Source organism: Sordaria macrospora, chromosome 1 (assembly GCF_033870435.1).
Source record: "Sordaria macrospora chromosome 1, complete sequence".
Taxonomy (NCBI): domain Eukaryota; kingdom Fungi; phylum Ascomycota; class Sordariomycetes; order Sordariales; family Sordariaceae; genus Sordaria; species Sordaria macrospora.
Window position 1 is genome coordinate 4,587,262 of NC_089371.1, and position 24,109 is coordinate 4,611,370.

The following is a 24,109-nucleotide window of genomic DNA, read 5'->3' on the forward strand; positions in this document are numbered from 1 at the left end:
GAGATTCAATTGTCGCGGGAGTTCAATTGACGACATTGGAACGCGCTGGATAATTGACGGGACGCGACACTGAGGTGCAGTGGGCACGGCTTGGCACCACAGAGGTGGATGCGCTGGCAGGCTGCTCGCTGTAACAGATTGGATTTTGGGCGTTTCCCCGCAACCGCCAAGCTTTCTGAAGCTGCGCCTGCTCTTTCCTTCCCGCGCAGTGGCTGTTGCCAAGCATTTTGGCCCCTGAAGGCCCTGAGTCCCTAGTTCAGCCTCAGAGTGACAGCGAAACCACAACCCAAACAACAACATCACCCATCAGATGATGACGAGCTCGTCAACGGTTATCTCTCTTTATACAATGGAAGTTCATATCTCTTCAAGTTGTTATTTGGAAAGCTGAGATAATGTTTACGAGGGGTTCGTTGTATCCTGTTGATGGTGTAACGGTTTAACCTCGCCCTTCCTCGAAGTCTACCAGCCCGTTTGCCTTTACCTCATCGTCACTTATGTATAGGGTATCATTCGGTGTTCTCCCGCAGCCAATTTTTTTTTTTTTTTTTCATTGGGTAGACAACTTTGGCACCCATTCCATTTTCACCTCGTCAAATACGTGGCTGTAAGTTCGTTAGCTTGCAAAATTATCCAAGATACACGTATAGGATGCACATACTTGGCAAACTCTTTCCCAGTCAGTGACCAGTCACCATACTCTTTCATGAGCAGGTCTTTATAGCGGTACGGGATCTTGGCCGCAACTCCTTCGAAGATGGTTTCCCGTAGGGGAAAGATGTACGTGTCCTACTCATCGTTAGTCGCTGTCGTTACTCTTTACTGATATGGCGATAGCTACCCGAAACTCATGGCCATCTTTGCAGCTCATCATGCCTTGGCCTTCTGGGTGCGTCAAGTTGTACCGGGCGGTTGTGATGTCGATAAACAGCCCAGACTCAGTGTCAATCCACCTGGCGTCGATGACATTCCTCCAGTCCGACTGGTCTCCGTTGGAGAAGTTAGGGTTGACCTCCAACATGTAGTTCCGGCCGGCTGGTAACCTCGGCGTCTTATAATGAAAGACGGACATGTTGTAGTAGGTTGCTAGGAAATACATGCTGGGCTCGGTGACTTGTACGTCGACATCCGAGTCCCACGGCATGATCTGCGTACATGTCAGTCCAGCGACCGTCACGAGCGAAAAAGGGTGGTCGGTTTTACCTGCTTGTTCCACCACCATCCCAGCAGGCTGCCGTGCATAAGCCAGGTCTCGATGCCTAGGTCTCTCATTGTTTCAAGGAATGTTCGAACAAGATTCTTCAGCGCTGCCTTTTGTTCCTGGTAGCCGAGCGCTTTCTCGGCAAACCTGCGCCAAAGGCATCAGTATCGCTCATCACATACTGCGACTGCCAGGTCAAGGGGAGATGTGTCTCACCGGCCATCGTAGTGTGGGTCGAAGCTACATGATGGATACAAGTTAACTGACGAGCTCTGCTGGTTACCTGTCACAAGCGATGTTTCTCTTACGTTGATTCGTCTATTTGGGTCGGTCAGTGTTCTGCTTTCAATCTTATCCCACCCAAGCCCAGGCAGAAAGTCTGACACTTGACAGTTTCCAGAGGCAAGTACCTCAAGACTGTAGACACCTTGAGAGTAGTGCCTTCCTAATGTTGTGGGTTTACATACGGAAATATTTCTGGGGAGGATCGCCAGCCTTCCCGCTCATATCCTCACGATCCGTCGTGTCCAATATCGTGAGGGCATCTTGGGGCTCCAAAGGCGCAGATGTGCCTAGAGAACAAAGCGTCGCTACAACGAGTAGCCGATTTAGAAGCATTCTCGTCTTCCCTGGAGGTGGAACAGAAAGGAGAAAGGATACACTAGGAGATGTGTAAGAGGAAACAAAGAGAAGGAATATGGAGAGATGTAGGGTCAAATTTTCAAGGTAATACAGATATTATCTATATTGTCACTAACATGTAGGGCAAGGGGTGTCAAGGAGTGATTATGGTTGTGATACCCGTGTCACGCCCCCAGTGGCACCGGTAACTAAAGGGGAGAGGCCGGCGAGTAGGTACACCCAAGGCCCATAAGTATTTCTTTTTTTTTTTTTTGTATAAGGGTTCGGTATCGTCGGAGTTTCCTCCGTTGTACATGACTACTCATGGCATGGCCCCACACATTGGAGCCGAGAAAGCGTGATTCAAGTACTGGTGACGCGTCCCATTGTTCGGGTACGTTGGAAGCAGTGACCGGGGCTCATCGAGGTCAGGAAACGACGACCAAAAAGGTCCGGCGGGTCCAGAAGACGGAAGAGGGAGGAGATGAAGTGCGGAGGAAGTATGGTCGACGGGTCTAATGTGAGCTAGTCCGACCTGGACTGTTTCGTCATGTAAAGACGCGGAAACTTGGAGCATTTTAGGTGAAACTAAAACTTTCCATTCATTCAGTTCAAGCAAGATTAGGAATTAGGAATTGGCACAATACCAACCCACAGACCCTGGAAGCAGGGACGAGCCGACTGAGCTGGGTGTCCCAGCCCAGCTCTTTCCTAGGGTTCCAATCTTCTGGAAATGGAAGAGGAAGGTCGAGAACTGATGCTTCAGCACTGAGACTGGTGGTTCCCGAGCATCTTTCACCCAAACTTGCTCCTCGATCCGGGGGATGAGGCGCATGCGTGATCAGACTCCGTAACTGTCAGAGTTTGTCTGCATCTGCTTTCCAGCTTGTTTTCTCGGCCCCATCAGGGGTCGAAGCCCCTAAGCTGTTTACCCCAGATCTGCCAGAGAAGGTTTGATATCGTCGATCAATGGAAGCTAGGGAACGACACCGGCTTGGTTGAAGCGTTTGTCCCGCAATCACGTCCATGTTGTACTTGGCCAATGGGGGCAGGCACAATTGACGAGATCAAAACTTCGTCATCACACCTACCGCATCTAGACTGCTCAGCTCGTGGACTAGTGCTCCTTCACCTTAGTGTTGGCGGGAACATGGACGGCACTTCTCGATGGCCACATGCGCAGGTGATAGATGCAACGCCGTAGATACGCAGTAGATGGTGGCGTCAGTGACAGAACGACGTCCATAGCCCGAACAGGAAGTCGTCTTCTCAAACTTCGGCTCGTGATCTGCAGAATCTTTCAGTAGATCAACTTGTGTTTTCGAGCAGAGACGGAGGGTGCTGATATCTACGCGCGGAGTTTAAAGATGACTTGGGAATAGCGTCGGGCTTCAACATGCGGGGCTGGCCGCTGTGTGATGGTTTCGAAGCTTGTGAAAGCTTGTTCCTGAACAGTTCCCAACCCCTGTAGCTTACGTGTTCACACACCCTCCGATGGCCCGTAACGGCCCGTCTTCTTGGGAATACGCGGCCTACGGGGATCATCATTTCCATTCAAAAGAAGCGGCAGCTTGCGGTTCTTTCAAAGACGAGAGGGGACAAGGGTAAGTAGGAAGGGATGTTGCTCAACTTATGTTAACTATGTAGATATTCTTCTCTTCCACTTCAACTTTCTGGGTTCGACAAGTTTGGCCCTTGGAAACTGGATTTGAGGTGGTGTTACTTGAACATGTGGGGAGCAGGGAGAAACAGATACAGTGATGGTCAAAAAATACTGTCCCCCCCAATCCATATTGAATGCATAGTAGGGAGGGACATTTTTGACCATCAGTTTACCATTATGGTTGGACGAAGTTCACTAACATCCCGTAATGCCCGATGGAGAGGCTCTGACACATCTCGTTTAGGTTTCAGAAAGGGACAGCGGAAATCACTATCGAGTCTGGGCGGGTATGTATCAAATTGCTTTGCATTGCGAAGGGAGTCTTAAAAGAGTGTTAAAGGGAACCAGAAAACGTTGAAAGACAGCGCAAGCAACGGTTCATGTACTGGAGGAGATGGGAGGAATAAACGGGAAGGCCCTACATAGGTACTGGCGCCATCTCCGCCGTACTCCACCGCTTGACCCCAGGCTCTTGAGATGTTACTAACATGAGAAGGTGCTCTCCTGTATAAAACTGCATACGTGATCCGTATGTGCCTTGGATAAGCACTGGGACTGATCAGAGAGAAACGGTCAATTGGAAGTGAGGAAGGACGAGAAACAATGAATGTGATGTCCTCGTCACAGCTTCCCCTCAACAGCCCCGAAACCGAAACCAAACGTCAACAAGTCAAGGGCTACCATTACGTACCTCTGCATCTGCTGTGCCTTTTAGCTGAGCTCAGCTGTAGATACTACAGCTACAGGAGGCCTGGATCGTGTTTCAGCCGCCCGACTTCAACTTCCTTCTCTTTCATGGATTCCTTTCTGGCCGCTTCTTGACAAAACCAACTTCCCGCTATCGTCCACGTCGTTTTGTCGACAGCACGAGCAAACGGAGCAAACCCCGCAACATCCCCAAGCCCGAGCACCTCTACGGCTTACCCCACCGAGTCCACCTCCAGTATAAGTGCGATATCCTGATACGTCACTCCACCGCGACGTCCGGAATCGAGTCGAACACCCTCACGTCCGACCTTCTCTTTTCAACTCCCCAAAGAGCAGCTATCTGCTGGCAGCTTCACGCAAAGCTACTCTGGCACGAGTATAGTGCCCACCGAACAAGATGGGATTTCTAGATATAAACGGAGTCAGCGTAAGTATGCGAACCGGGCCAGGACCGGCACCAGCATCATCACAGCGGTGCGAAGCACCCCATATCCGGTGATCACATCAAAGATGTATAGACAGCCAGAAGCTGACATTCTACTTGCTGTTAGATTTTCAGGTGGGCTGCTGATATATCTCACCTTACTTCAAAATGCATCCTCATATACTCCATCCATCGTAATAGGAGCGCTGAAGGTTATACACCTCTCTTTCCGCCAACGCAACCACGTCCCTCCGACTAACACTGGTCTTGTCTAGGCGTGTCCCTCATCACACAAGCGTTCTATGCGCTTGTTTTCCTCACGCGCTATACGGATCTCTTCGAGGAAAACTGGTGGTGGGGATTTTTGCAATGGTGGAATTTCCTCTTCAAAATCTTCTACCTCTCCTCGTCGCTCTATACCATTGCGGCCATGCAGTTCTTCTTCCCCAGGACCCGCGAGCGAGAGAAGGCATGGAGGTTCGGCGCCGTGATCTTGGGGGGTAGCTTGCTCCTATCTCCTTTCGTGATGATAATGAAGAAGAAGGAGTATTGGGGTTTTCAGGAGGTAAGTACACCATACCGCCACGCCTCCCATCCTTCGCTCAGTCTATTGGTTACTTACTAACCTCCTCCATCCTCAGTGGCTCTGGGTATTCTCCCAAGTCCTCGAATCCGTCTGCGTACTCCCCCAACTCCTTCTCCTCCGACAGACCACCGTTCCGACCGTCATCACTTCGTTATACATAGTATTCCTCGGTTCCTACCGTGCCCTCTACATTCTCAACTGGATCGCCCGAGCGCTCGACATCAACGGCCGCAAGCCCGACGGCATTTCCATCGTGTTTGGCATCATCCAGACGGCCCTATACGCCGACTTTGCCTGGGTCTACTGGACACGTCAGCGTGTCAAGCTGCGTAACGGCGGTGTCGTCGACTCCGAAGACCTGCGGCGCGGATGGCTCCTTACCCATATCTTTGGCAACAAGCGCATTGCTGGGGGCCACAGCACTGATGACGACGAGGAGAGCGCCCCTGCTCTGGGAGGAGGACGCGGGGGCAACGGCATTGGCATTAGCAACGGAAACGGCAGTGGCTCGGCACCGAGATCCAAGTGGGGTGCTCGCGGTATCTCGGTTAGCGCTGATGACGGCGTGTTTGACCATGAAGAGGACCATGGAGTGACGGAGTCGCTGGATCCAGACGCCAAGATGCACGATCCGGATGACTTGGCGAGGGCCTTGGACGACGACGATGATGGGTCGCCGTCGCGGGCCGAAGGTTCGGCCTCTTTGCTCGGTGGATCGAGCGACAATTACAAGAACAACAACAACAACAACAACAACAACAATAACGACAGGAGGGATCATGACAACGCTTGGGCTGATGACTGATGGAAGGCGTACTTGGAGGCATGGAATTGAATGTGCCGGACATCTGTGCCATTATTACGAACGGTTAGAACTAATGGATTGGTGGATCTGTTTTCTTGGATCTGGGCTGGGCATTATCAATAGTTAGTCATGGGCGCCCAATTTGTTTTTTATTGGAGGTCCAGGTTTTCGTTAGGGAGTAACGGTCAGGAAGGTGCTGGTGGTTTCAACTATTACATAAAGGAATGGCTTCCGCAAAATCACAAGGTATGTGGTTATCTTTAGTTGAATTTTGAAATATACAGACAGATCTTCTCAGGACAGTCTGAAGACATCTTTCTTCCTGTCGTTCTACAGCCTATAATGGGTGTGAAACATAATGGTTCAGTGAAACCAGGTTGTTATACCTAGCTCCTATGTGCACTACTTTTTTGAGCAGGCTACGATTTTACTCGACCTGTACAGAAAGCTCCCACAACGCTCTCAACACCGCCAACCCTCCGCTTTGCGTTTCCACGGTCCTGCCTCTACCGCGTGTATTCGGATCATCATCCACTGCTTCCTGGCTGCCACGCTCATCCATCTTGTGGTCCATCTTCTTCGTGCTCTTTCTCGACCGGCGCCTTCCAGTCATCGGATGCTGCGCCTTGTTACTCTGGTCATCATAAACCATTGCTGACTCTTCTTCGGCCCCGCCAGACAGCAACTCTTCGTCCGTAACCCACCCAGAAGTCTGCGGAACCCCCTGATTCCGATAATCAACGACTCCCTCCATAGGAGCCAATAAATCCGGCCCAAAACGAAGCTCGGACGTTTTCACATTGTTCAACAATCCGGCTGTCCACCACATGCCGAACTTGCCTTCGCTGTCCCTGGTACGCGCCGCTGCGTGCGCATTGTGCTTCAACCAGCCGAGATATCGTTGGCAAGCGGCGTGGTGTTCTTTTGCTATGCTTTTCCAGAACTCCGGACGAACAGGCGGTCGTGCTGTCGTCGTCCTTTTTGGCAAATTTAAAGTTGGTTGATCTGGTGATGGTGGAACGATGGGCGAACAGAACGCAGTAAAATGGTGCATCCAAATCCCCTTGAACGTCTGCCCATCCTGCGAGCACTCGCCCTTTGCATCACAGACTTCTTCCAGAATGCCGGCTCTACCCAAGCCGCGCCAGGGCGGGAGTTCGCCTGCTTCAACAAGGTTCAGGTTGTCAATGTCATCAACCGGCGAGTCCAGTGCCAGGTCCCAGCCGGTTGCTCGGATAACGTTTTGGATCAGCGTGTGGCCGGCTCGCATGTAGGACGGGTTGGGCTCGGCGCTGAACAGGTTCCGCTGACCCGTGAGAAGGACGCCTTGGTTATACGTGTACAGCATCTCGTCGCGCTCGTCGCACTCGGTGTTGTTGCTGCCGGAGGAGTAGCCCGAGATGTGGAAGCCGTCGGTGAAGAGGCCGAGGGCGTTGGTCATGTTGGAAGAGATTAGCCAGTTGTAGGCGTCCAGCGCGGCGACAAGGTACTTGGGGTCGTGGGGGTACCATTTTTTGTCTCTTGAGGTCACCGGGTTGGGAGGAGACATGACGGGCTGCTGTTGCTTCTTGTTGCCCTGCTCGGAGCGGATGAAAGGCGAGTTGTTGTCGTCCCCGGGGAAGTGGAGGTACATCATCACCGAGGCGGCGATGTATAATTCATTGGTGATGGCGTTTTTGTAGGGCAGTAATCGGGGATTCCAGTTCATACCTCCGCCGCAGAGTGTCGTGTCCCAGCCGACGGCTGCCAGTTCCCAGAATATCCTTGCTCGGTGGGCAAATGCTGGAGTCCAGAGTGTTCCGTGCCAGGTGCGGTTCCGCAACGTTTCCGTTGGAAACTCAACGCCGTTGATTTCACCAAAGCCAGACGGAGGCCGACTAGGGGTGCTGCTATACCCATCGACGAACTTGACGGTATCGAGCCAGCCCAATACCACCCAGAGCATATCATCGTAGGCTTCCTGCCGGACGGCAAAGATGTTCTGGCCGAAGTAGAAGCCGATCAGCTGGGAGAAGTACAGAGAGATTGTATTCTCTGTTGCTGACCACCCCTCGGAGATTTCGATTCCCCTCGAGGCCGCTATCTCGAGGCTTCGGTGTAGGGTTTCGAGGGTGCCGGCAATGTGTGTCCCTAAGACAGCGGCCGTCCAGTCGATAGCAGACGGCCATGTGCCAACCCATGGCTGGAAATAGGCTTCTTGCATGACATCGATAGCGTCTATTATCTCGTCGAATAACGTCACGTTGAAGACATAGTCCTGTCCTTCGGCGATAGTTGGCTTGTCTCTCTCCAGATTATGAGGCAGGAATGAGAACGACTGTGAGGCAGCGGAGGCAGCCGTGGCTAGCAAAACCACTTTGTCCCATTTGACCAACATGTTGTCCGCCCAGGAGCAGCAGCAACGGTATAGTGAGGCTCCAAATAGTTTCCAATTTGGCGGTCACCGGGTGGTCGTAAGATGATATCGTCGTTACCGAGGTCAAGGAACTGCGAGAATCTAACTTTCAAACCCCGTCGGGAGAGCAGGCCAGTTTATACACGTCCGGTTCGTGAGATGTAAGAAGAAGCAAACAAGCGAATTGAGCAGCCTACAACAGTTAGTTGTAGTTGCCCAGTCCGCCAAGATGCTGGTATTCCCTCATCATGAACTAAGTAGGCAGAGCTCAAGATCCACGGAGATCCACGAGACAGATGTGGATGATATGTGTCCCGGGTTTATACCAGTGCAACGGAAACTGGGAGGGTGGTGAACGGTTGAAGGTGAGATTGGTCAGGACTTGGAAAGTAAAACTCACGGCAACGAGACAAGAGGATGGCAAAGACTTGATGCCCTTGGGAATGGCTTCAGATCAATAAAGGTTAGGAGCACCGGCTATCAGATCAAACTGCAACGGCGAGGGGATAACTGTGAATGCGATCGCACCCACTCTTCCACTTGAATCTTGAGTGGGAGGACAAGAGAGCAACCTGAACAACCAGCAGTCGTGGGAATTCACACCTCGATTCAGGCTGTGTGCATGCCAAGGTCAGCCTGCTTGGTCAGGTTGACCACAACCAAGACAACGACTGAATCGATTGTAACTTGAAGTTCCAACAAGACGATTGCCAGATGTGGCTGTCGTCGAATCAAAGGCCGTCTTCACTGTCCCCGTTGAAGCTGAGGTGAGCCAGAAGGTACGTACATACACCGCACCTGTCTCCATTAAGCGGCGGTTGTCCCGGCAGCTGGCAATGGAATCAGGAGCACTGGAGTTTGAAACGGGCAACGGCGGGCTGGCCGGTAACGGGCGGGTTCCTTCCCTCGCGGAGGGCGGAGCACCTCCACTGTGCTGAGGGGCAAGGGAGCTGCCCTGCCTGCCGGGGCAATTCTGCCCACTTGCTCGGTCGTGCTCCCCACACGGTGCCTGTCCTTCCCAGTTCTCGAGCCCTTAGACTTTTTAATCTCGACCCCATGAGCGTGTCTCGAGCCCTTGACACATGTCTCTTTCCATTCCGCTATGTGGATTACATTATCAGTTCAAGCATGGATGCGGAGCTTTTCGATGTTCCGGTCAAATTGTAGCGGACGAACTCAAGTCTCTAAGCTGAGTACATCAAAGTTGATTGTGCAAAAGTAGATACAGGAGGTAGTCATGAGAGCGGAACCACGAGATACATGTTCCATGTCCCTAGTCTTTATTCCAGCCGGCTCAGTTGCTTTGATCTTGTCAAGTCGCCTGAAGGTTAGTGAAAAATGTATCATAACTCAGATCAGCGACCGTGTAAGCTGCGCGTCGACCACCGATGTCGGAAACGCACCCAGTTTTCCTTATACGACTGCAAAAAGAAACATTCTGATGATCTTTTTGACATTCTTGAGCTGGAGAGGCGGGTGGGTATAAAGGTTTAAGGACGGACATTGGAGATAAAACTCGACGGTAACAAAGCTTCCATAGGCAAGACGCTTCTTCGACCAGCAACTATTTTTGTTATATTATATAGAAAAGACCATCCAGATGCTCGCAACGCTTAGCCACCTGCCTGTCAATTGTTCGCTGATATGGTATACAAAACCAACGTTTCACCCGTTGTCCCAAAACGCCTGCTTGAAAGCCACAAGACTCTCGATAAAGTCGCCCCTTCCAAACGCCAAAACTCCATCTAACCAGCCCCAGGTAGACCCCTTGTCATAAGTGCCAGACTGCCAGCCGAGGATCGTGTCCCGATATAACGATGCAGGTGTCTGCGTGTTGGCGTTCCAAACGTCATACCCAAAGCCCGTCCTACTCAACGAAGCGGCGCTCAAACTCTCTAATGAGCTTTGGTGTGATCTCGTTGCTGCTCATACCCTCAACCTCCCAAAGAACGCCCTGGCGCGCATAATGTTCCAGGAGAGGCTCGGCTGTTTCCTGGAACTTCTTGTACCTCGCAAGGTAAACCTTCTCGTCATCATCCGCCCGGCGGACCAAGGGCTCGCCGGTAATGTCATCGACACCAGGAACCTTGGGTGCGTTGAAGGTGGTGTTGTAGATCCTGCCCGACGGCTCGTGAACCCAGCGTCCGGAAATACGCTCGAGGATAACGTCAACAGGCGTCTTGAGAGACACGACCAGGTTGATGGGGATAATTTCATCCAAGCGCTTAGCCTGGGTGGCCGTGCGCGGGAAGCCGTCCAGCAGGAAAGAATGGGTGGGATCATCCGAAAGCTGGGACTGGATAAAACCACGGGCCTGCGCTGGCGAGGAAAGGAACGCGGCAACTTCAGCGTCATCTTGGAAAGCTTGCGCACCTTCGACGCTGAGGGCCGAGGAAGCAAGCGTCAGGACGTTGCCGGCGGGGTGAGTCGGGTTAAGCCATCCGCGCTGGCTGAGCTCATTGCTGATGAGGCGGAGGATAATGTCATCTGATACCAAACCGCCGGACTTCATGACACTCTCCACTTTGATGCCTGTGCGTTATAATGAGCATTTCAAATTCCCGGCATGAATCAGGACCGTAGGGCGTACGATAGACAATCGCGGAACCCAAGACTCACCGAGAGGAGTCCGTTGCTTGACATTATATCGAAGCAGATCTCCCGAACTGATGGAGGACAGTTGAGGAAACCGCTGAAGAAGGCGTTCCGACTGTGTTCCCTTTCCGACACCAGGCGCGCCAACAAGGATGACGCGGGCAGCTCGCCGTAGGGCCATTTTTCGTCAGGTTGCGGCTCGTAGAGGTGTGTTGAGCGAGCGATGGGAATTAATGCGTGCAAGAAGGAAGATGGGAGGAGCTGGCAACAGAGAACACGAAAAACCCCCGGGGCAGCAGATAAAAAGAGGTTCCGCGGGTGGTACTTGTGGCCCCAATGTCGGGGTTGATGCGAGCGCGGATGCGGGGAACGGGCGATGATCGGTGGCATGCAATTGCGTTGCGCAGGCGCGCTCACAAATCAAGATGACTCCATGGTCCAGTCAATGGAGTTACAGCAGGGTCTGGATGGAGCAATGTGGATTAAGTTTCTGGAAGAACGAACCCGGGGCTCAAACGACAAGCCAAAAAGAGGGAAAGCGTGAAGGGGAAATCGTGGGGAGTGAGATCGGTAGCGGGTCGGACCTCAACTGTTACAAAACGCTATAAAAAGCTTCCTACGTAGAACCGGAAAACTTGATGACCGTGTTGGCCAGCCGAAGCCAAAAGAAAGGCTGTGTGTTTGGCTTCGGACGTCCGAACTATCCTCGACAATGGTAGCACAACCCGTCATTGTACCCCAAGACCAAAAGGCCTCGTGGAAGAAACAGTTGCCCCTGTCATGCCAAGTTCTTTTGTTCCAGCATGTCGCCCCTCAACAAAAACCACAGCCGTTGAGATTCACCCAGCGACGCTCATATGCCATTGAGGTTGTATAAATGTGCCAAGCAACGATAGTAACACTACTAAAGATGAGACTCAGAATGATGTGCAACTCTGTTTGCGCCTCCTGCCTCTGCCGGAAGACCCATAACCAATGTGTTCATCTTAGTGAGACGGACATCTCCAATTTTAGATGATCTCATTGCTGGCCGGTGCGACCCAAAAAGCCCAGAATGATGGGCCGAGGCAACGGGCACGAACGGGTCAGCCTGGGAAAGCCGAGCGCTATCAGAAGCATTTTTGGCAAAGACTAGACCGAGACTATGGACATTGATATTGCCGCGAATCCATCTCTCTTAATTTCCGATGCTCGAGAACCGTTCTTCATCTCTTCCCGTTTCACAAGACGACGCAAGAACGCTTCCTATTGTAGGTGTGAGCTGGCCAGTGCTGGCTTTTGAGCAACACTAGCTGGAAGAAAGTGAAGTGGGCGTTGCTCCAAGACGTCAAGCATGACCTCATGTGGCATCAACCTGCAACGGCAAACGATCTGCTTCAAAGACCAAGTGAACAAATGATCGGTTTCACTGGTCATTAACAGACCTGGAGAGTTCAAAACTTCCAGAAGTTTGCCAGTACGGTAGATACTCCAAGCCGGTATCAAACGTCCACATCAACGTCCACGTTGTTTCAGCTTCCTTCTTGGCATCACCGTATCGATAACCACACTGGCGTGAAAGTGTTCGAGGCTCCCCGCGCTCTCTGCTCGTCAGTTCTGTCGTTGTCGTTTCCGAGTTATGCACGGCACATTCGACATGAGTGAATGCCGGTATCACCAATGAGCACATCCCATCCAAAACGTGGAGCAGAATCGTTGATGGAGCTGTTTCGCTGGTGAGAGCGTGGCAAGTCCCAGAGCCAGTCCTTCTCCGGTTCGTCAGTGGTTCGCTGCCGGCTGCAAAGGCACGAAATGCGTTGGCCCCTTTTGGGCCCCTTCACACGGGGTCGGATTGTAAGGGAGAGACGCCCGTGGTGAGTTTAGTGCATTACTCGAACTCACGTGATGAGCGACCGAATCCGGAACTGGTAATGAGACTGTGGTGTTTTAGCTTCATGACTGTGTGGGGCTGTGATGTAGGTTCTTCATTTGATGAGTACCTGCATCGAACAATCCAACTAGCGTCCGAGAACCCTCACCAGAAGAAATGAAATAAGAGTGACTGAAGGCATGCTTCGATGGCTGAGAAGTTCAATTCACGGCTTTCATATCCCTTGCTTGAACGCGCTCATCCAACTTTCCAGCTGAGGAGGTCATTAAGATCATCTACATCATGACCTTTGGCATGGCCATGTCCCTTGTCAAATTCAGATTTGGGGTCATCATGCCAAGCTCGCGGTTCCTGAGCTGGGGAAATACTATGCACAGTGGGAATGGTGGAGACTCCACACCGTTGTTAAGGAGAAGAGCACAGTTCTTTTACCCAGCTCGGCCACACCGCGCGCCGCCTTCGTGTTGGCTTGACCGCCCACCGGTGGGTTGCGGGTGAGCGGCCGAGACAGCCTGAACAGCGCAATGCAGGCGCGAAAAAGGCTGGAATTTGATGTCACCGAATCCATCAATATCGATCGCTCCAGGTCTTTCTCTTTGCTGACAGACAAACCCGGTCCCGCCCCTTTTGCATTCTGCTTGATCTCTCCATCCCCTTTACAACATCTGCATGCCATCAATCACTTTGACTCCCGTCTATTCTACAACACCACAAGACCATCGACACTCCTTTTCTCGACGTGATTCCGGCTCTTATCCGAACCATCCAGCGCCTGTCCATCCCGCCTTCCGCAACTGTCAGGGGGGCGAATTCTCTTACTGCTCCGCCGTTATCGCATTCGCATATCGCATCGTCTAGCAAACCCGTCTGCCATACGCTTTCACTGCAGCAGCATCTCTCACTTTGGGGCATTGTGAACGACAATCGTTCGAAAAACCGCAGTACGCCGCTTCTCAGACATGAGCGCCTCATCAACAGTCGCCCGCAGGGCCTTGGTCGTGAACCCATTTTTGGGTGCCGGTAAGAACTTGCCCAAACTCGCGCTTTCTGCGCCGCTTTCGTTGGCCCGTTGCTGATCTGAAGCGCACCACCAGGCAATGCTCTACCGAGGCAAGCTCTTCTAGCCGCGTCGACGCTTCTCGCGCGCAATTCGCGGCAAATCATGCTTAACAACCGAACCTCTGCTTTTGTCTTTCCCATCCGAACACTCACCACATCTGGAACCAGCACTCATGGTTCGGGACCGCCGGCCGGTCCTCCGCCTGGCTTCAATGCGGAAGAAGCTAAGAAACCTCTCCCTAAAGAAGCCGCGCCGCTTCCTGTTAAGAGCAAGACCATCGCTGGCGAGGTGCAGGAGGTGACTAAGAAGACGACTGAGGCCTTGTCCGGGAGTGATGCGTCCTTGAGCCAACTTGCGGAACAGAAGCAGGCGTATGCCGAGAAGTACGAAGGAAAGAAGGAGGAACCCAAATTGACCCTGAAACAAAAGATCAAGAAGGAGGCGCAACACTACTGGGATGGAACCAAGCTCCTGGCTGCTGAGGTCAAGATCAGCTCGCGGCTTGCGATCAAGATGGCGGCAGGCTATGAACTGACTAGGCGAGAGAACCGCCAACTCCGGAGAACCGTCCAGGATTTGGGTCGCCTGGTCCCCTTTTCCATGTTCGTCATTGTGCCTTTCGCCGAATTGCTTCTCCCTATTGCGCTTAAGCTGTTCCCCAACATGCTTCCCAGCACCTACGAGGAGCAAAAGTCCAAGGACAAGAAGGCGTCTACGCTTCGGGCCACCCGGAAGGAGGTTAGCGACTTCCTTCGCAAGACTATGAAGGAAACAGGTCTTCCGTTGACGCAGGTTACTGCGCAAAAGGAGGAGTTCAGCAACTTCTTCCGCAAGGTCCGGTCTACCGGCGAGAAGCCGACTGCTCAGGATGTCATCAAGGTCTGCAAGATCTTCAAGGATGATCTGACCCTCGACAACCTGTCCAGGCCGCAGCTCGTGTCCATGTGCCGTTACCTCAACCTCAACACCTTCGGAACCGACATGATGCTTCGTTACCAGCTCCGCCACAGAATGAGGCAAATCAAGAGAGACGATCGTGCCATCAGCTACGAGGGTATTGAGAGTTTGTCGGTTGCTGAACTTCAAGTTGCGTGCGCCAGCCGTGGCATCAAGAGCTACGGCGTGTCACCTGCCAGGTTGAGGGAGGATCTCCAAACTTGGTTGGAGCTCAGACTTCGCGAAGGTGTTCCTTCCACTTTGTTGGTGCTTAGCAACGCCTACATGTATGGTCAGACCGATGGCGAAGTTTCCAGCCAGATTGAGGCCCTAACAGGCGTTCTGTCCTCGATTCCCGAGGAGCTGTTCCACGAGATCGAGCTTGAGGTCCACAACGCCGAGGGCGCGGCCACCAACAAGCAGCGTCTTGAGGTACTAAAGGAGCAACAAGAGCTGATTGACGAGGAGCTTCAGCAAGATCAGGAGAACCAGAAGACCGGCTTTGCTACGCCAAGAGATACGGAAGACATTGACGAGGAGCACGAGAGGCACATGCAGGCCAAGGCTGATGGTATCGAGAAGGCCCAAGTCAGCGAGGCGGTAGATGCGGAGCAGGAGGCCCTCACAGCAGCCCGTGTTGGGCAACTGGAGGAGCAGAAGTCAGAGAAGGCTGCCGAGAAGTAAGCAAAACATGAAACAAGGAAAGGTTTTGGGAGGAGTTTAAGCGTGTACCGGCAATGGTTAGAATTCCTTGCGACGTCCATGGGTCCTTGATATTCTCCTTTGTTGGATGTTTTGGTTGCGGGTATTTAGCAACCCTACGGTTCGGGAATCGGTGTAGGCTTTGTATGGTTAGGCATAGAACAAGCACCGGCGAAACGCGGCGATAGAAGAGTCATGGGTTTCTGGGTCATGTTACGTGGTTTGCTCCTTTTTCACTCATTCTGGACACCATGTATAGAACATGATATAACATATACTAGACACATGAACGCATTTCAAATAAGTAGACACAGCAAGCGATTGCACCCCAAATCATATCAGATGACCGGCATTGTGAAAGCGGATAGATAGGAAAGACATGACATTGTAGAACTAGTTGCTCAACCTGGATATCTACGGTGGCGAGTAGGGACGCTCAGGGTGCTGAAGGTAAAACAGCATTTAAACACCAAGGGATGTCAAAGCGGTCAAAAATGCGCAATCCGAGTACCCCAGATTCAATCTTTCCAAATCCATGGACACAATAAAGAAGCAAGGGCGGCATCACCAAAACGGGTAGGCCCCGAAGATGTACCTGCCTCGCTGACTTCCCTCTGGGTGATACCTTGTTGGCCTGCATTCGGGCGTCATGGCAGGATGCCTGCTGGGATGTTATACATCCACCTAGGTACCAAACGTCGACTCAAGCATTTCCCTTCCGTTTCTCCATCGCCATGAGCATCATTATGTCTATAGAACACCTGTAGATTGATCGAGGAAACGGAACTGCTCAGTCCCAAGTGATTTACTATGCGTATTCTCTTGGCGTGTAGTTCTTGATCCCGTACAACTTAGAGGAACCCCCGGGTTGTGCTTGCAGCACTACTTAACTGGGGATAGGCAGCCTCCAACTCAAGGTTGGCCTGCGCCTTCAAGAGCTCTTCCCCCCGCCATGCCAATACGTCAATCCCGCCGTCTGCGGAAGACAACCATAGTACTTCTACATTACAACAACACGCTGCGCTGACCGACGAACTTCAAAAAGATTGATTCTGAGCAATACATAAGGAGATTACCCGAATCCTGTCTACGAAACGCGGAATTGATAATCAATATCTTCCTCTAAGCAATCTTTCAGTTGAATCGCATTCCCTTCCCTGGCGACTCGCAAGCACATTCCTACCGTCGGACGACCGCTCACTACCGGCCTGCAACCAAGCTGCCAAACCGGTTGCTTAAAGCAAAAGCCCAGCAGACAAGCGGGAATACATAGTGGCGCAGCGGCGTCGTCAACGTCTCGGTAAAACGCCATCGATATGGCGGTCATTGACCAGGACAACTTCTCCAACATTTCATGGCATAGTGAGCAGAACGGAGGGTCAGCGACAGTCTCGAATGCGCAAGCAGTCCATCACGAGTCCAACAGCCCAGAATACGCAAGAAGCGGTCCGGACGACGGAAGGCCTGGTGACAACGCTGCCGTCGGTATGGAACACGACGAGCTTGATCACAGCGGCGGCGAGATCCTCGACTGCACTGTGTCTGACCCGCACAAGGAGAATGATGGCACCAAAGATGCCTATGTATCCTATCTAATCACGACAAATGTATGTGCCTTTTACTCTATACAATAACCTGTTCGCTTCGGGTCTCATCTTTAGTTCTTCAAGTCAATGACACCACTACCAAACCCGTGGACTTTCCACAAGGCTAACATATCATTTTCTGTCATTCGTATAGACCACTTTCCCTTCCTTCCAGAAACCCCAAACCAAAGTACGACGACGGTTCACCGATTTTGTCTTCCTCTACAAGGTCCTATGCCGTGATTACCAGGCTTGTGCCGTCCCTCCGCTGCCGGACAAGCAGCGCATGGAATATGTGCGGGGCGACCGGTTCGGCACTGACTTCACCGCGAGGCGAGCATATTCTTTGCAGCGATTCCTGGTTCGTTTGGCTCTCCATCCTATACTGCGGAAAGCAGACATTCTCCATGCCTTTCTTGAGAGCCCCGACTGGAACGCTACCATGCGCAGCCGGTCGGCCCGGGGATCGCTAGCATCGCCCGGCGGCATTAGTGAATCTACTCTCGGGGGAAGTGCTGCTGCGACCGGCGGCGGCGGCGCCGGCGGTGTCTTTGATACGTTTGCGGACAGCTTCATGAACGCCTTTACAAAAGTGGCCAAGCCCGACCGGCGGTTTATTGAGACCAAGGAGAAGAGCGACAAGCTGGACGAGGACCTGAACCATATCGAAAAGGTAGTGGCGCGGGTGGCGCGCCGGGAAGCCGATATCGAGTCAGACCTCAAGGATCTAGCCGAGCAGTTCCAAAAGCTGATCACCTTGGAGCCCGGAGTCGAGACAGCCGTGCGTGCCTTTGCCGCTTCGGTGGAGGACACCGCATCAGGCCTCAAGAAGCTCAAAGACCATACCGACCAGGACTACCTAGGCTCGCTACGGGACATGGTAGCATACAGCGGCGCTCTCAAGAACCTGCTCAAGGCGCGCGAACAGAAACAGCTTGACTACGAGCAGCTGACCGAGTACCTCAACAAGAGCACGACGGACCGCGACATGCTGGCGTCGGGCCAGTCTGGCTACGGAACGGGCTCGGCACTCATGAGCGGCGCAGGCGGCTTCATCCGCTCCAAGATCGAGGACGTCCGCGGGGTGGACCACGAGCAGGCCCGCCGCGACCGGCAGCGGAAGCTCGAGCTCCGCATCGAGGAGCTCACGCGTGAGGTGGAGGTGGCGCGCAACGAGTCGGAGAACTTCGGGGAGCAGGTCAGTCGCGAGGTGGAGAGCTTCGATTGGATCAAGCGTGTCGAGTTCAAGAAGCAGTTCAGCGGGGTGGCGGACGCGCATATCGAGTTTTATGGTGAGGTCATGTCGGTGTGGGAGCAGTACGTGGTGGATATGGAGAAGGAGGGGGTCGTCCTCCCGGCATAGAAGGCTAGGGAGGAGGCAATGGCCAAGACAGCTCCGAATGAAGAGAAGAGTCCGACTGCGACTGAGGAGGAGTGGGCGGATAGCCATGAGTATCATCATGAATCTCACTACCAGGAGAGCAACGGTGACCAAGGTTCCCCTGCAGGTGCCAGTGCCGGTGCCGGTGCAGGTGCGGATGGACAAGGCCCGAACTACGGCGGAGATTTATCACCACCGAACTGGAATGATGTGGACTGGCATGTGGTGTCGGGACATAACGGCCCTTGAGCTCTGCTCAGCCTGCTTGGTGGATTATGTGATGAAGTCACAGCCAGGCTTCCGGTGTTGAATGAGATAGCTACTATCTAGACTTCCGTCTCATCAAAGTTAACACGGCTGGCTGCATGAGGAGAAGGAGGATGTGTGTACTTTTCTAATGAGTAGCTATTACGCATGATCGACTATGTAATGAATGGCATTGCTGTTAGTTATGGAGCAAAAAGACGAATGGAACATTATTATCGTTAAGCTCATTGACAGGTTGCATTGTTACCATATCATGAAGTCCAAGGTAAGAGAAAGACGCAGTTGAGCCGGCACAATCCAAATCGGCAAATCAAATGCGCGTGGAAAGAAAACAAGTAGTAATGCTCTCTATATACGCCATTGAAGTCCTTTTTTCCCCCTCTTGTGAAAAGCAATAGTAGTAGAGGAACACCTAGCTTTAAGTACTCGATGACTGTTGACATCAGACCTATTCCTTCCTTTCCCATGCCCCATCTACAGAAAGAGAGAAAACACACTTTATCGCCTCAACGGCCTCGCATCGTCGCTATCGCTCTCATCGTCATCATCATCATCCCCCACAACATGATGTCCACTTTCGTCATCACTATCCGACCTCAACGCGCTTGTCTGTCTGCCAGTGTTGTTGGCACCAGAAGCAGATCCGCTGCCACTTCCACTTCCACTTCCCCTCCCACCCTCATCAACCCGATCACGATAAACCCCACCATCATCAACATCCTCATCATCACTCCCGCCCGCAAACGCATCATACAACTCCCCACCGCGCGTCCTCTTTCCTCCTCCTCCGGCCAAGCCGCCACCGGCACCGCCAGCCCCGCGCTTCTCAGCACTGCTGCCGCCGCCAGCGAGACCCTCGGCTTCTTCCTCGTCTAGCAGCTCGAACTCGTAATCGCCCCGCGGGTTGTTGCGCAGGCGCTTGCGCCGCGCGAGATAGAAGTAGACGGCCAGACTGATGCAGAAGACGCCAATGAGGGCGGCGGAGCCGTAGACCCAGACCATGGTGGCGGCGGATTTGCCAAAGGTGGGCAGGAACGAGGGTAGCCAGGTGCTGTTTGCGGGCGTGGTGGTTTCAGAGCTTTGTTCGTCCGAGGTGGGGGACGGGGTGGAGGAGGCGTCGGTTGGGGTTGGCTTGGAGTTGACGGGGCGGTTGGGATGGTCGGACACGGCGGTGGTGGGCTTGGTGTCGGTCGCGATGGGCTGCGGTGCTATGGTGGTGGTGGTAGCGGGGAGGCTGGTCGTGGCGATGATGGCGTGGTTGTTGTCGTCTTCTTCGGTGGGCATCGGGAGGACTTTGGCTTTGGAGGCGTCCTTGGCCTCGCCCCAGAGCTTGAGGTGCCAGTCGGTAAAAGTGCCGTTGTAGCTGTTGATTTGGGTGTCCTTGACAACGATGGTCCAGTTACCGACACCGGTTTCACCCCTGGTTATGTATGTGTTAGCAATCATTATCTCGGGGAAAATCACGGTAACATGTGCGCTTACCAGTGAACGACGCTCATGAATGTCCAGTCATCGTAGCCAGCACGGGCCTCATCGTTCTTTCGGCTGACAGAAAGATGGCTGACCAACTTGTTGGGGCTGATGAGATCAACACTAAGATCTCCTCGCCTGGTATGTTCGATGTTCATTGTAACCGTAATATGCTCCAAGCGCTCAAGGTTGGCCTCGTCAAGCATGGCCTGCGTAACCTCATAACTGACAGCAACTCCCGCGTCGCCCTGGGGAATTTCTTTGTTGACGTGGATCCAAGGAGAGTAGTACCAGGCCTGAGGCTTCACCTTCTTCCAGGTCTTGGCTGCCTGAACAATAGCATAGCTGTCCAGCTTGCCGTAGCCATACATATGGCTGAATTGTTTGCCAATGGCAGTGGTCTGCCACTCGCCGCTGTCAAGGTTGATGGGAACAGCAGTGTTCACGGTAAGATACTGCATATCTCTCCATGAGAGATCTGGGCGAATCTGCAGGACAAGAGCGAAGATACCAGCTGCGAGCGGAGCGGCAGCCGAGGTACCACCGTGATTATCGGAACAAGCATTCCCGACGTCAGTCGTATGGATCGAATCACCACCACCGCTAGAGTATGTCACAACCAGATTCGCGGAACATGACTCGGAGTAATATGGGTGGTCACCGTTCCTGTCAACGGCTCCGACGGTAATGCTGTAGATGCTGTTGGTGTAGCCGTCAAAATTGCAGTTGTCCCCGTTTCCAGCACCATTGCCGCTGGCGAAGACATAGATCGAGCCCAGCCCCCCACGGCCCTTCTGGACCGCATTGAGCATCGCCCTCTTGATGAGAATCCCGGGAGCGTCCATGCTCTGGCCGTCATCAGGGGGTCCCCAAGAGCACGAATAGATCTGGTTGTGCTGAAAGTCGTAGTTCATAGCAACGGCTTCATCAGCGTCAGTAATCAGCTTGGAAAGGATACGCAAGCCGGCAATTCTGGAGTCATATGCTACTCCCACACCGCAGGCATTGTTTTTTCCAGCCGAAACCTCACCAGCACAGCGAGTTCCGTGCTTGTCATCGTCCAGCCGGGGTTTCGGGTCAGGGCCCTTGTCGTTGAAGTCCCAAGACCCCTGGGCGTAATAGTTGTCCTTCAGGTCGTCGGTTTCCATATCCAAGCCATCGTCGACAATGGCAACGGTGGCGTTCTTTCCGGTGATGCCTTCGAGCCAAAGCCCGGTAACGTTCACGTCATGTCCAGTCTGGACTGTGTTGAAGAGATGCCACTGCTCCTTGAAGATGGGATCCTTGATGCCCAAAGTCCCGATGACATCCTTTTGCTTCTTGACTGCCCAGTCAACCCCTTGGTCAGAAAAGAGACCCCTCCTGGCGGGTCCTGCTGGTCGGGGGGCCATGCGCTTCTCCCACGGCTTTCGCAATCTTTGCTTCTCCGAGAAGAGAACACTATCCAACACATGGGGCTCGTCCCCTAGTGATCGTTTTCGGCGCCGGCGCTCCGTCAATTCTCTCTTGACAATATCATGTTCGGCTTTCCTCCCGACAAAAAGATGGTGATCCGGGAGTTCACCAAGGGGCCCCTCGTGCGACAAGCCTAAGCTTCTCGCAACCTCGGTAGGTGACGTCTTGCCGTCGAGATGGACAACATAGTAATCGTTCGAATCGAGGTCGTGGGGGAGGACATTGGATGCTATAGCCAGAGCAGCCAAGCCCAGCGATGTTGCGATGGCCGAGAGCTTCATAGCTGAGTTTGAGTAAAGGGTATGGGGCGCCCCAAGGTCGTTTTTACTTTAGATGCGCAGAATTGAGTAGGTATGTTTAGTTGGTTGCGGTGTCGAGCATCGAGGACTCTGTCTTGGTTGGTCTCGGCTATGGTAGGATAGTTGCGGTAGGGATAGCAACGGCGTTGGCCAGTGATCAGAGTGGTGTTACGAAGACGGCATCAGTTCACGGCGACTGAGAAGAGACTGGAAGGCCGATTCGAGATTATCGTCCCTTTCGGATGGGCATAAAGGCTTCGTATGGGACTGAGTAGACGGAGCTATTGTATAAGCAGCGGAATCAAGGAGGGAGAAGGGCACAGCATACAGGACTGAAGCCCACTTGCGAGCACAGCAGCAATCAGAGATCAGATAGGCCCACTGCGCAATGGTGTGCGGGCTGTAGATAGGAACGAGGCGGCACAATTTCCCCGTCTCACCAGGAACGGTTTAGGAAGATGGGTTGTTTTGGAGATGGGAGATTCACCTGTTGGAAGTTCAGTTCCGCAATCTGGCGATGTGGCCTAGAAAACCATCCCGCCACAGCGCAGGGGCAATCAATGCACACAGACTGGGCGGGACGCGCAAGTGAAAGACAGGCGGGGACCAGCTGGTGCAGTTCCAGGTTGCCAGGCGGAAGGAAGGACCCTGTATGAGGCGGCAGTTCAGGTGGGGGGCCTAGATTTAGGGGGTTCCTTGTAAGGGGCTCCATGGGGCAGCGTCAGCATTGCATTCAACGCCATTACAAGATGTCGATTTACATCCCTCGAGACCACAGAACGGTCTTTCTACCAATCACACCTTGTCTTGTCGGAACGATTACCGAGATTTGCCTTTGCTCTGAAAGCAGGAGTTTGTTTGAGAATGGAAGCTAAAAGCAGTTTTCCATCTTCCGGGCGCTCAGGGATGGTGTTTTAACGACGTCCCGCACTACCTATTTCACACGTACCGTCTTCCGTTTCTCTTGTCTTCCAACCGACACTCGAGCCGTATTCGCCATGCGAGACGAGACGAAACTCAAAAGGTCATCTTTTCTCAAAGCCCGCTCAAGGAGTTGATATGTGGTTGAGCAGGTCCTCGGGAAACTAGAGGAAACTTTGGATATCTCACCCAGCCTTCGGTTCCGACACACACGAGGGCAACGACGCAGCATTCCCATCGACGCCGCAGAGCAGATCACCCATGGCGGTAGAGAGGGTTCTTCACGTTGCCTGTGAAGGACAACTTGGCTTCGAAACGTGTTTGTGCGACGAGGCGTTTGCCCTTGGGGTTGGGCCTTTCCGCTTTCTCACCTCAATAAGGATTGAAGGGCTTACATGCGGGGATGATGCTCCCTTGGTACTGGGCGTTGTCAAAGAATCGAAGGGCTTCCCGCCAACAGGTCACCGAACTCGGCCATACAGCCACGGACATCTCGCAGTCACATAATAAAGGTAAGGCGAGATCTCCGTAATGTGCTGTATGCGAATCACTCTGTACCTCTTTGTTCCGCTTCTAGATTCTAGTAGGCAATGCGCCGCTTGTAGGTTGGTCAATGTACATACCACTGGTCTCCCGGTATAGAATACACCTCTTAAGCGTAGAGGTATATACCTAACACAGGTATCCCGACCACCACCTACAGGTCAGTGCTGGCTATCACCAGGTTTCATTGTTAGATGCTAAAGGTTATCTTTGAGCAGGCAGTCGAGTAGGAAGTTCCTTTCGGTTTCTCACGAGTGACCAATTCAGCCCCTGCAGAACGAGGACAATGGTAGAGAAGCACGACCTTCGATGCAGTGGTCGGAGTTGATAATGCCGGGTTGAGATCCATCGCGGATGTACAAGTACAGACGTTGATTGGCCATTGAGATGTTTTTGGCACTACCAGCAACGGCCCGCCTTAGTACCTCAACTCCTGCTGGAACATTGGCGGATACAATGCCTCTGTCCCCGAGACAAACGTCGTCTGAAATTCGATGCCTCCTTGGTAACGAGGTGCGTGCCAGCCACCGGCATTTTGAATTTTGTCATGTTCAGTTGTTCTCAAGCACAAGGCGAGAACTCTTGTTGATGTTAGGGCAACGGGCGCTCACTGTCGGCTAT

The 24,109-nt window shown here is 52.9% G+C and overlaps 8 protein-coding genes across 8 annotated transcripts; 4 read left to right on the forward strand and 4 right to left on the reverse strand.

Annotated features, from left to right (window-relative positions):
• Positions 1-350: 350 nt before the first annotated feature.
• Positions 351-1,819, reverse strand: SMAC4_02931 (uncharacterized protein; the record flags this gene model as incomplete). Its single annotated transcript, XM_066089860.1, has 7 exons — positions 351-605; positions 662-789; positions 842-1,147; positions 1,204-1,348; positions 1,418-1,441; positions 1,510-1,519; positions 1,669-1,819. 7 exons carry the CDS (start codon positions 1,817-1,819, stop codon positions 551-553), a joined length of 819 nt encoding a protein of 272 aa, XP_065945692.1. The 3' UTR covers positions 351-550.
• A 1,846-nt stretch (positions 1,820-3,665) lies between these two features.
• SMAC4_02932 (uncharacterized protein) lies at positions 3,666-6,139 on the forward strand. The gene is made up of 4 exons (XM_066089861.1): positions 3,666-4,620; positions 4,745-4,829; positions 4,893-5,182; positions 5,259-6,139. The coding sequence occupies exons 1-4, from the start codon at positions 4,591-4,593 to the stop codon at positions 6,006-6,008; spliced, it is 1,155 nt and encodes a 384-aa protein (XP_065945693.1). The 5' UTR covers positions 3,666-4,590; the 3' UTR covers positions 6,009-6,139.
• Positions 6,140-6,435: 296 nt separating this feature from the next.
• Positions 6,436-8,957, reverse strand: SMAC4_02933 (uncharacterized protein; the record flags this gene model as incomplete). The annotated part of the gene is made up of 1 exon (XM_066089862.1): positions 6,436-8,957. The coding sequence occupies exon 1, from the start codon at positions 8,383-8,385 to the stop codon at positions 6,436-6,438; it is 1,950 nt and encodes a 649-aa protein (XP_065945694.1). The 5' UTR covers positions 8,386-8,957.
• Positions 8,958-9,904: 947 nt separating this feature from the next.
• SMAC4_02934 (uncharacterized protein) lies at positions 9,905-11,653 on the reverse strand. Its single transcript, XM_003348391.2, has 2 exons — positions 11,023-11,653; positions 9,905-10,935 (listed from the first exon to the last, which is right to left on the reverse strand). The coding sequence occupies exons 1-2, from the start codon at positions 11,177-11,179 to the stop codon at positions 10,271-10,273; spliced, it is 822 nt and encodes a 273-aa protein (XP_003348439.1). The 5' UTR covers positions 11,180-11,653; the 3' UTR covers positions 9,905-10,270.
• A 1,698-nt stretch (positions 11,654-13,351) lies between these two features.
• SMAC4_02935 (uncharacterized protein) lies at positions 13,352-15,896 on the forward strand. The gene is made up of 2 exons (XM_003348392.2): positions 13,352-13,888; positions 13,963-15,896. Exons 1-2 carry the CDS (start codon positions 13,828-13,830, stop codon positions 15,546-15,548), a joined length of 1,647 nt encoding a protein of 548 aa, XP_003348440.1. The 5' UTR covers positions 13,352-13,827; the 3' UTR covers positions 15,549-15,896.
• Positions 15,897-16,390: 494 nt separating this feature from the next.
• SMAC4_02936 (uncharacterized protein) lies at positions 16,391-18,515 on the forward strand (the record flags this gene model as incomplete). Its single annotated transcript, XM_003348393.2, has 2 exons — positions 16,391-17,173; positions 17,307-18,515. The coding sequence occupies exons 1-2, from the start codon at positions 16,883-16,885 to the stop codon at positions 18,513-18,515; spliced, it is 1,500 nt and encodes a 499-aa protein (XP_003348441.1). The 5' UTR covers positions 16,391-16,882.
• A 37-nt stretch (positions 18,516-18,552) lies between these two features.
• On the forward strand, positions 18,553-18,991 carry SMAC4_02937 (uncharacterized protein; the record flags this gene model as incomplete). The annotated part of the gene is made up of 1 exon (XM_003348394.2): positions 18,553-18,991. One exon carries the CDS (start codon positions 18,553-18,555, stop codon positions 18,841-18,843), a length of 291 nt encoding a protein of 96 aa, XP_003348442.2. The 3' UTR covers positions 18,844-18,991.
• Positions 18,992-19,212: 221 nt separating this feature from the next.
• SMAC4_02938 (uncharacterized protein) lies at positions 19,213-22,505 on the reverse strand. Its single transcript, XM_003348395.2, has 3 exons — positions 22,353-22,505; positions 20,283-22,291; positions 19,213-20,220 (listed from the first exon to the last, which is right to left on the reverse strand). Exons 2-3 carry the CDS (start codon positions 22,004-22,006, stop codon positions 19,299-19,301), a joined length of 2,646 nt encoding a protein of 881 aa, XP_003348443.1. The 5' UTR covers positions 22,007-22,291; positions 22,353-22,505; the 3' UTR covers positions 19,213-19,298.
• Between the last annotated feature and the right edge of the window lie 1,604 nt (positions 22,506-24,109).

What these genes read in the sequence shown, in the direction of transcription:
- SMAC4_02932 (XM_066089861.1), top strand. Translation starts at nt 4,591, where the DNA reads ATGGGATTTCTAGATATAAACGGAGTCAGC. An exon ending in TAGATATAAACGGAGTCAGC is followed by an intron (nt 4,621 to 4,744) that starts GTAAGTATGCGA and finishes ACTTGCTGTTAG; the next exon opens with ATTTTCAGGTGGGCTGCTGA. An exon ending in AGTATTGGGGTTTTCAGGAG is followed by an intron (nt 5,183 to 5,258) that starts GTAAGTACACCA and finishes CTCCATCCTCAG; the next exon opens with TGGCTCTGGGTATTCTCCCA.
- SMAC4_02934 (XM_003348391.2), bottom strand. Translation starts at nt 11,179, where the DNA reads ATGGCCCTACGGCGAGCTGCCCGCGTCATCCTTGTTGGCGCGCCTGGT. An exon ending in CAAGCAACGGACTCCTCTCG is followed by an intron (nt 10,936 to 11,022) that starts GTGAGTCTTGGG and finishes TATAACGCACAG; the next exon opens with GCATCAAAGTGGAGAGTGTC.
- SMAC4_02935 (XM_003348392.2), top strand. Translation starts at nt 13,828, where the DNA reads ATGAGCGCCTCATCAACAGTCGCCCGCAGGGCCTTGGTCGTGAACCCA. An exon ending in GAACCCATTTTTGGGTGCCG is followed by an intron (nt 13,889 to 13,962) that starts GTAAGAACTTGC and finishes GCGCACCACCAG; the next exon opens with GCAATGCTCTACCGAGGCAA.
- SMAC4_02938 (XM_003348395.2), bottom strand. Translation starts at nt 22,006, where the DNA reads ATGAAGCTCTCGGCCATCGCAACATCGCTGGGCTTGGCTGCTCTGGCT. An exon ending in TTCATGAGCGTCGTTCACTG is followed by an intron (nt 20,221 to 20,282) that starts GTAAGCGCACAT and finishes ATACATAACCAG; the next exon opens with GGGTGAAACCGGTGTCGGTA.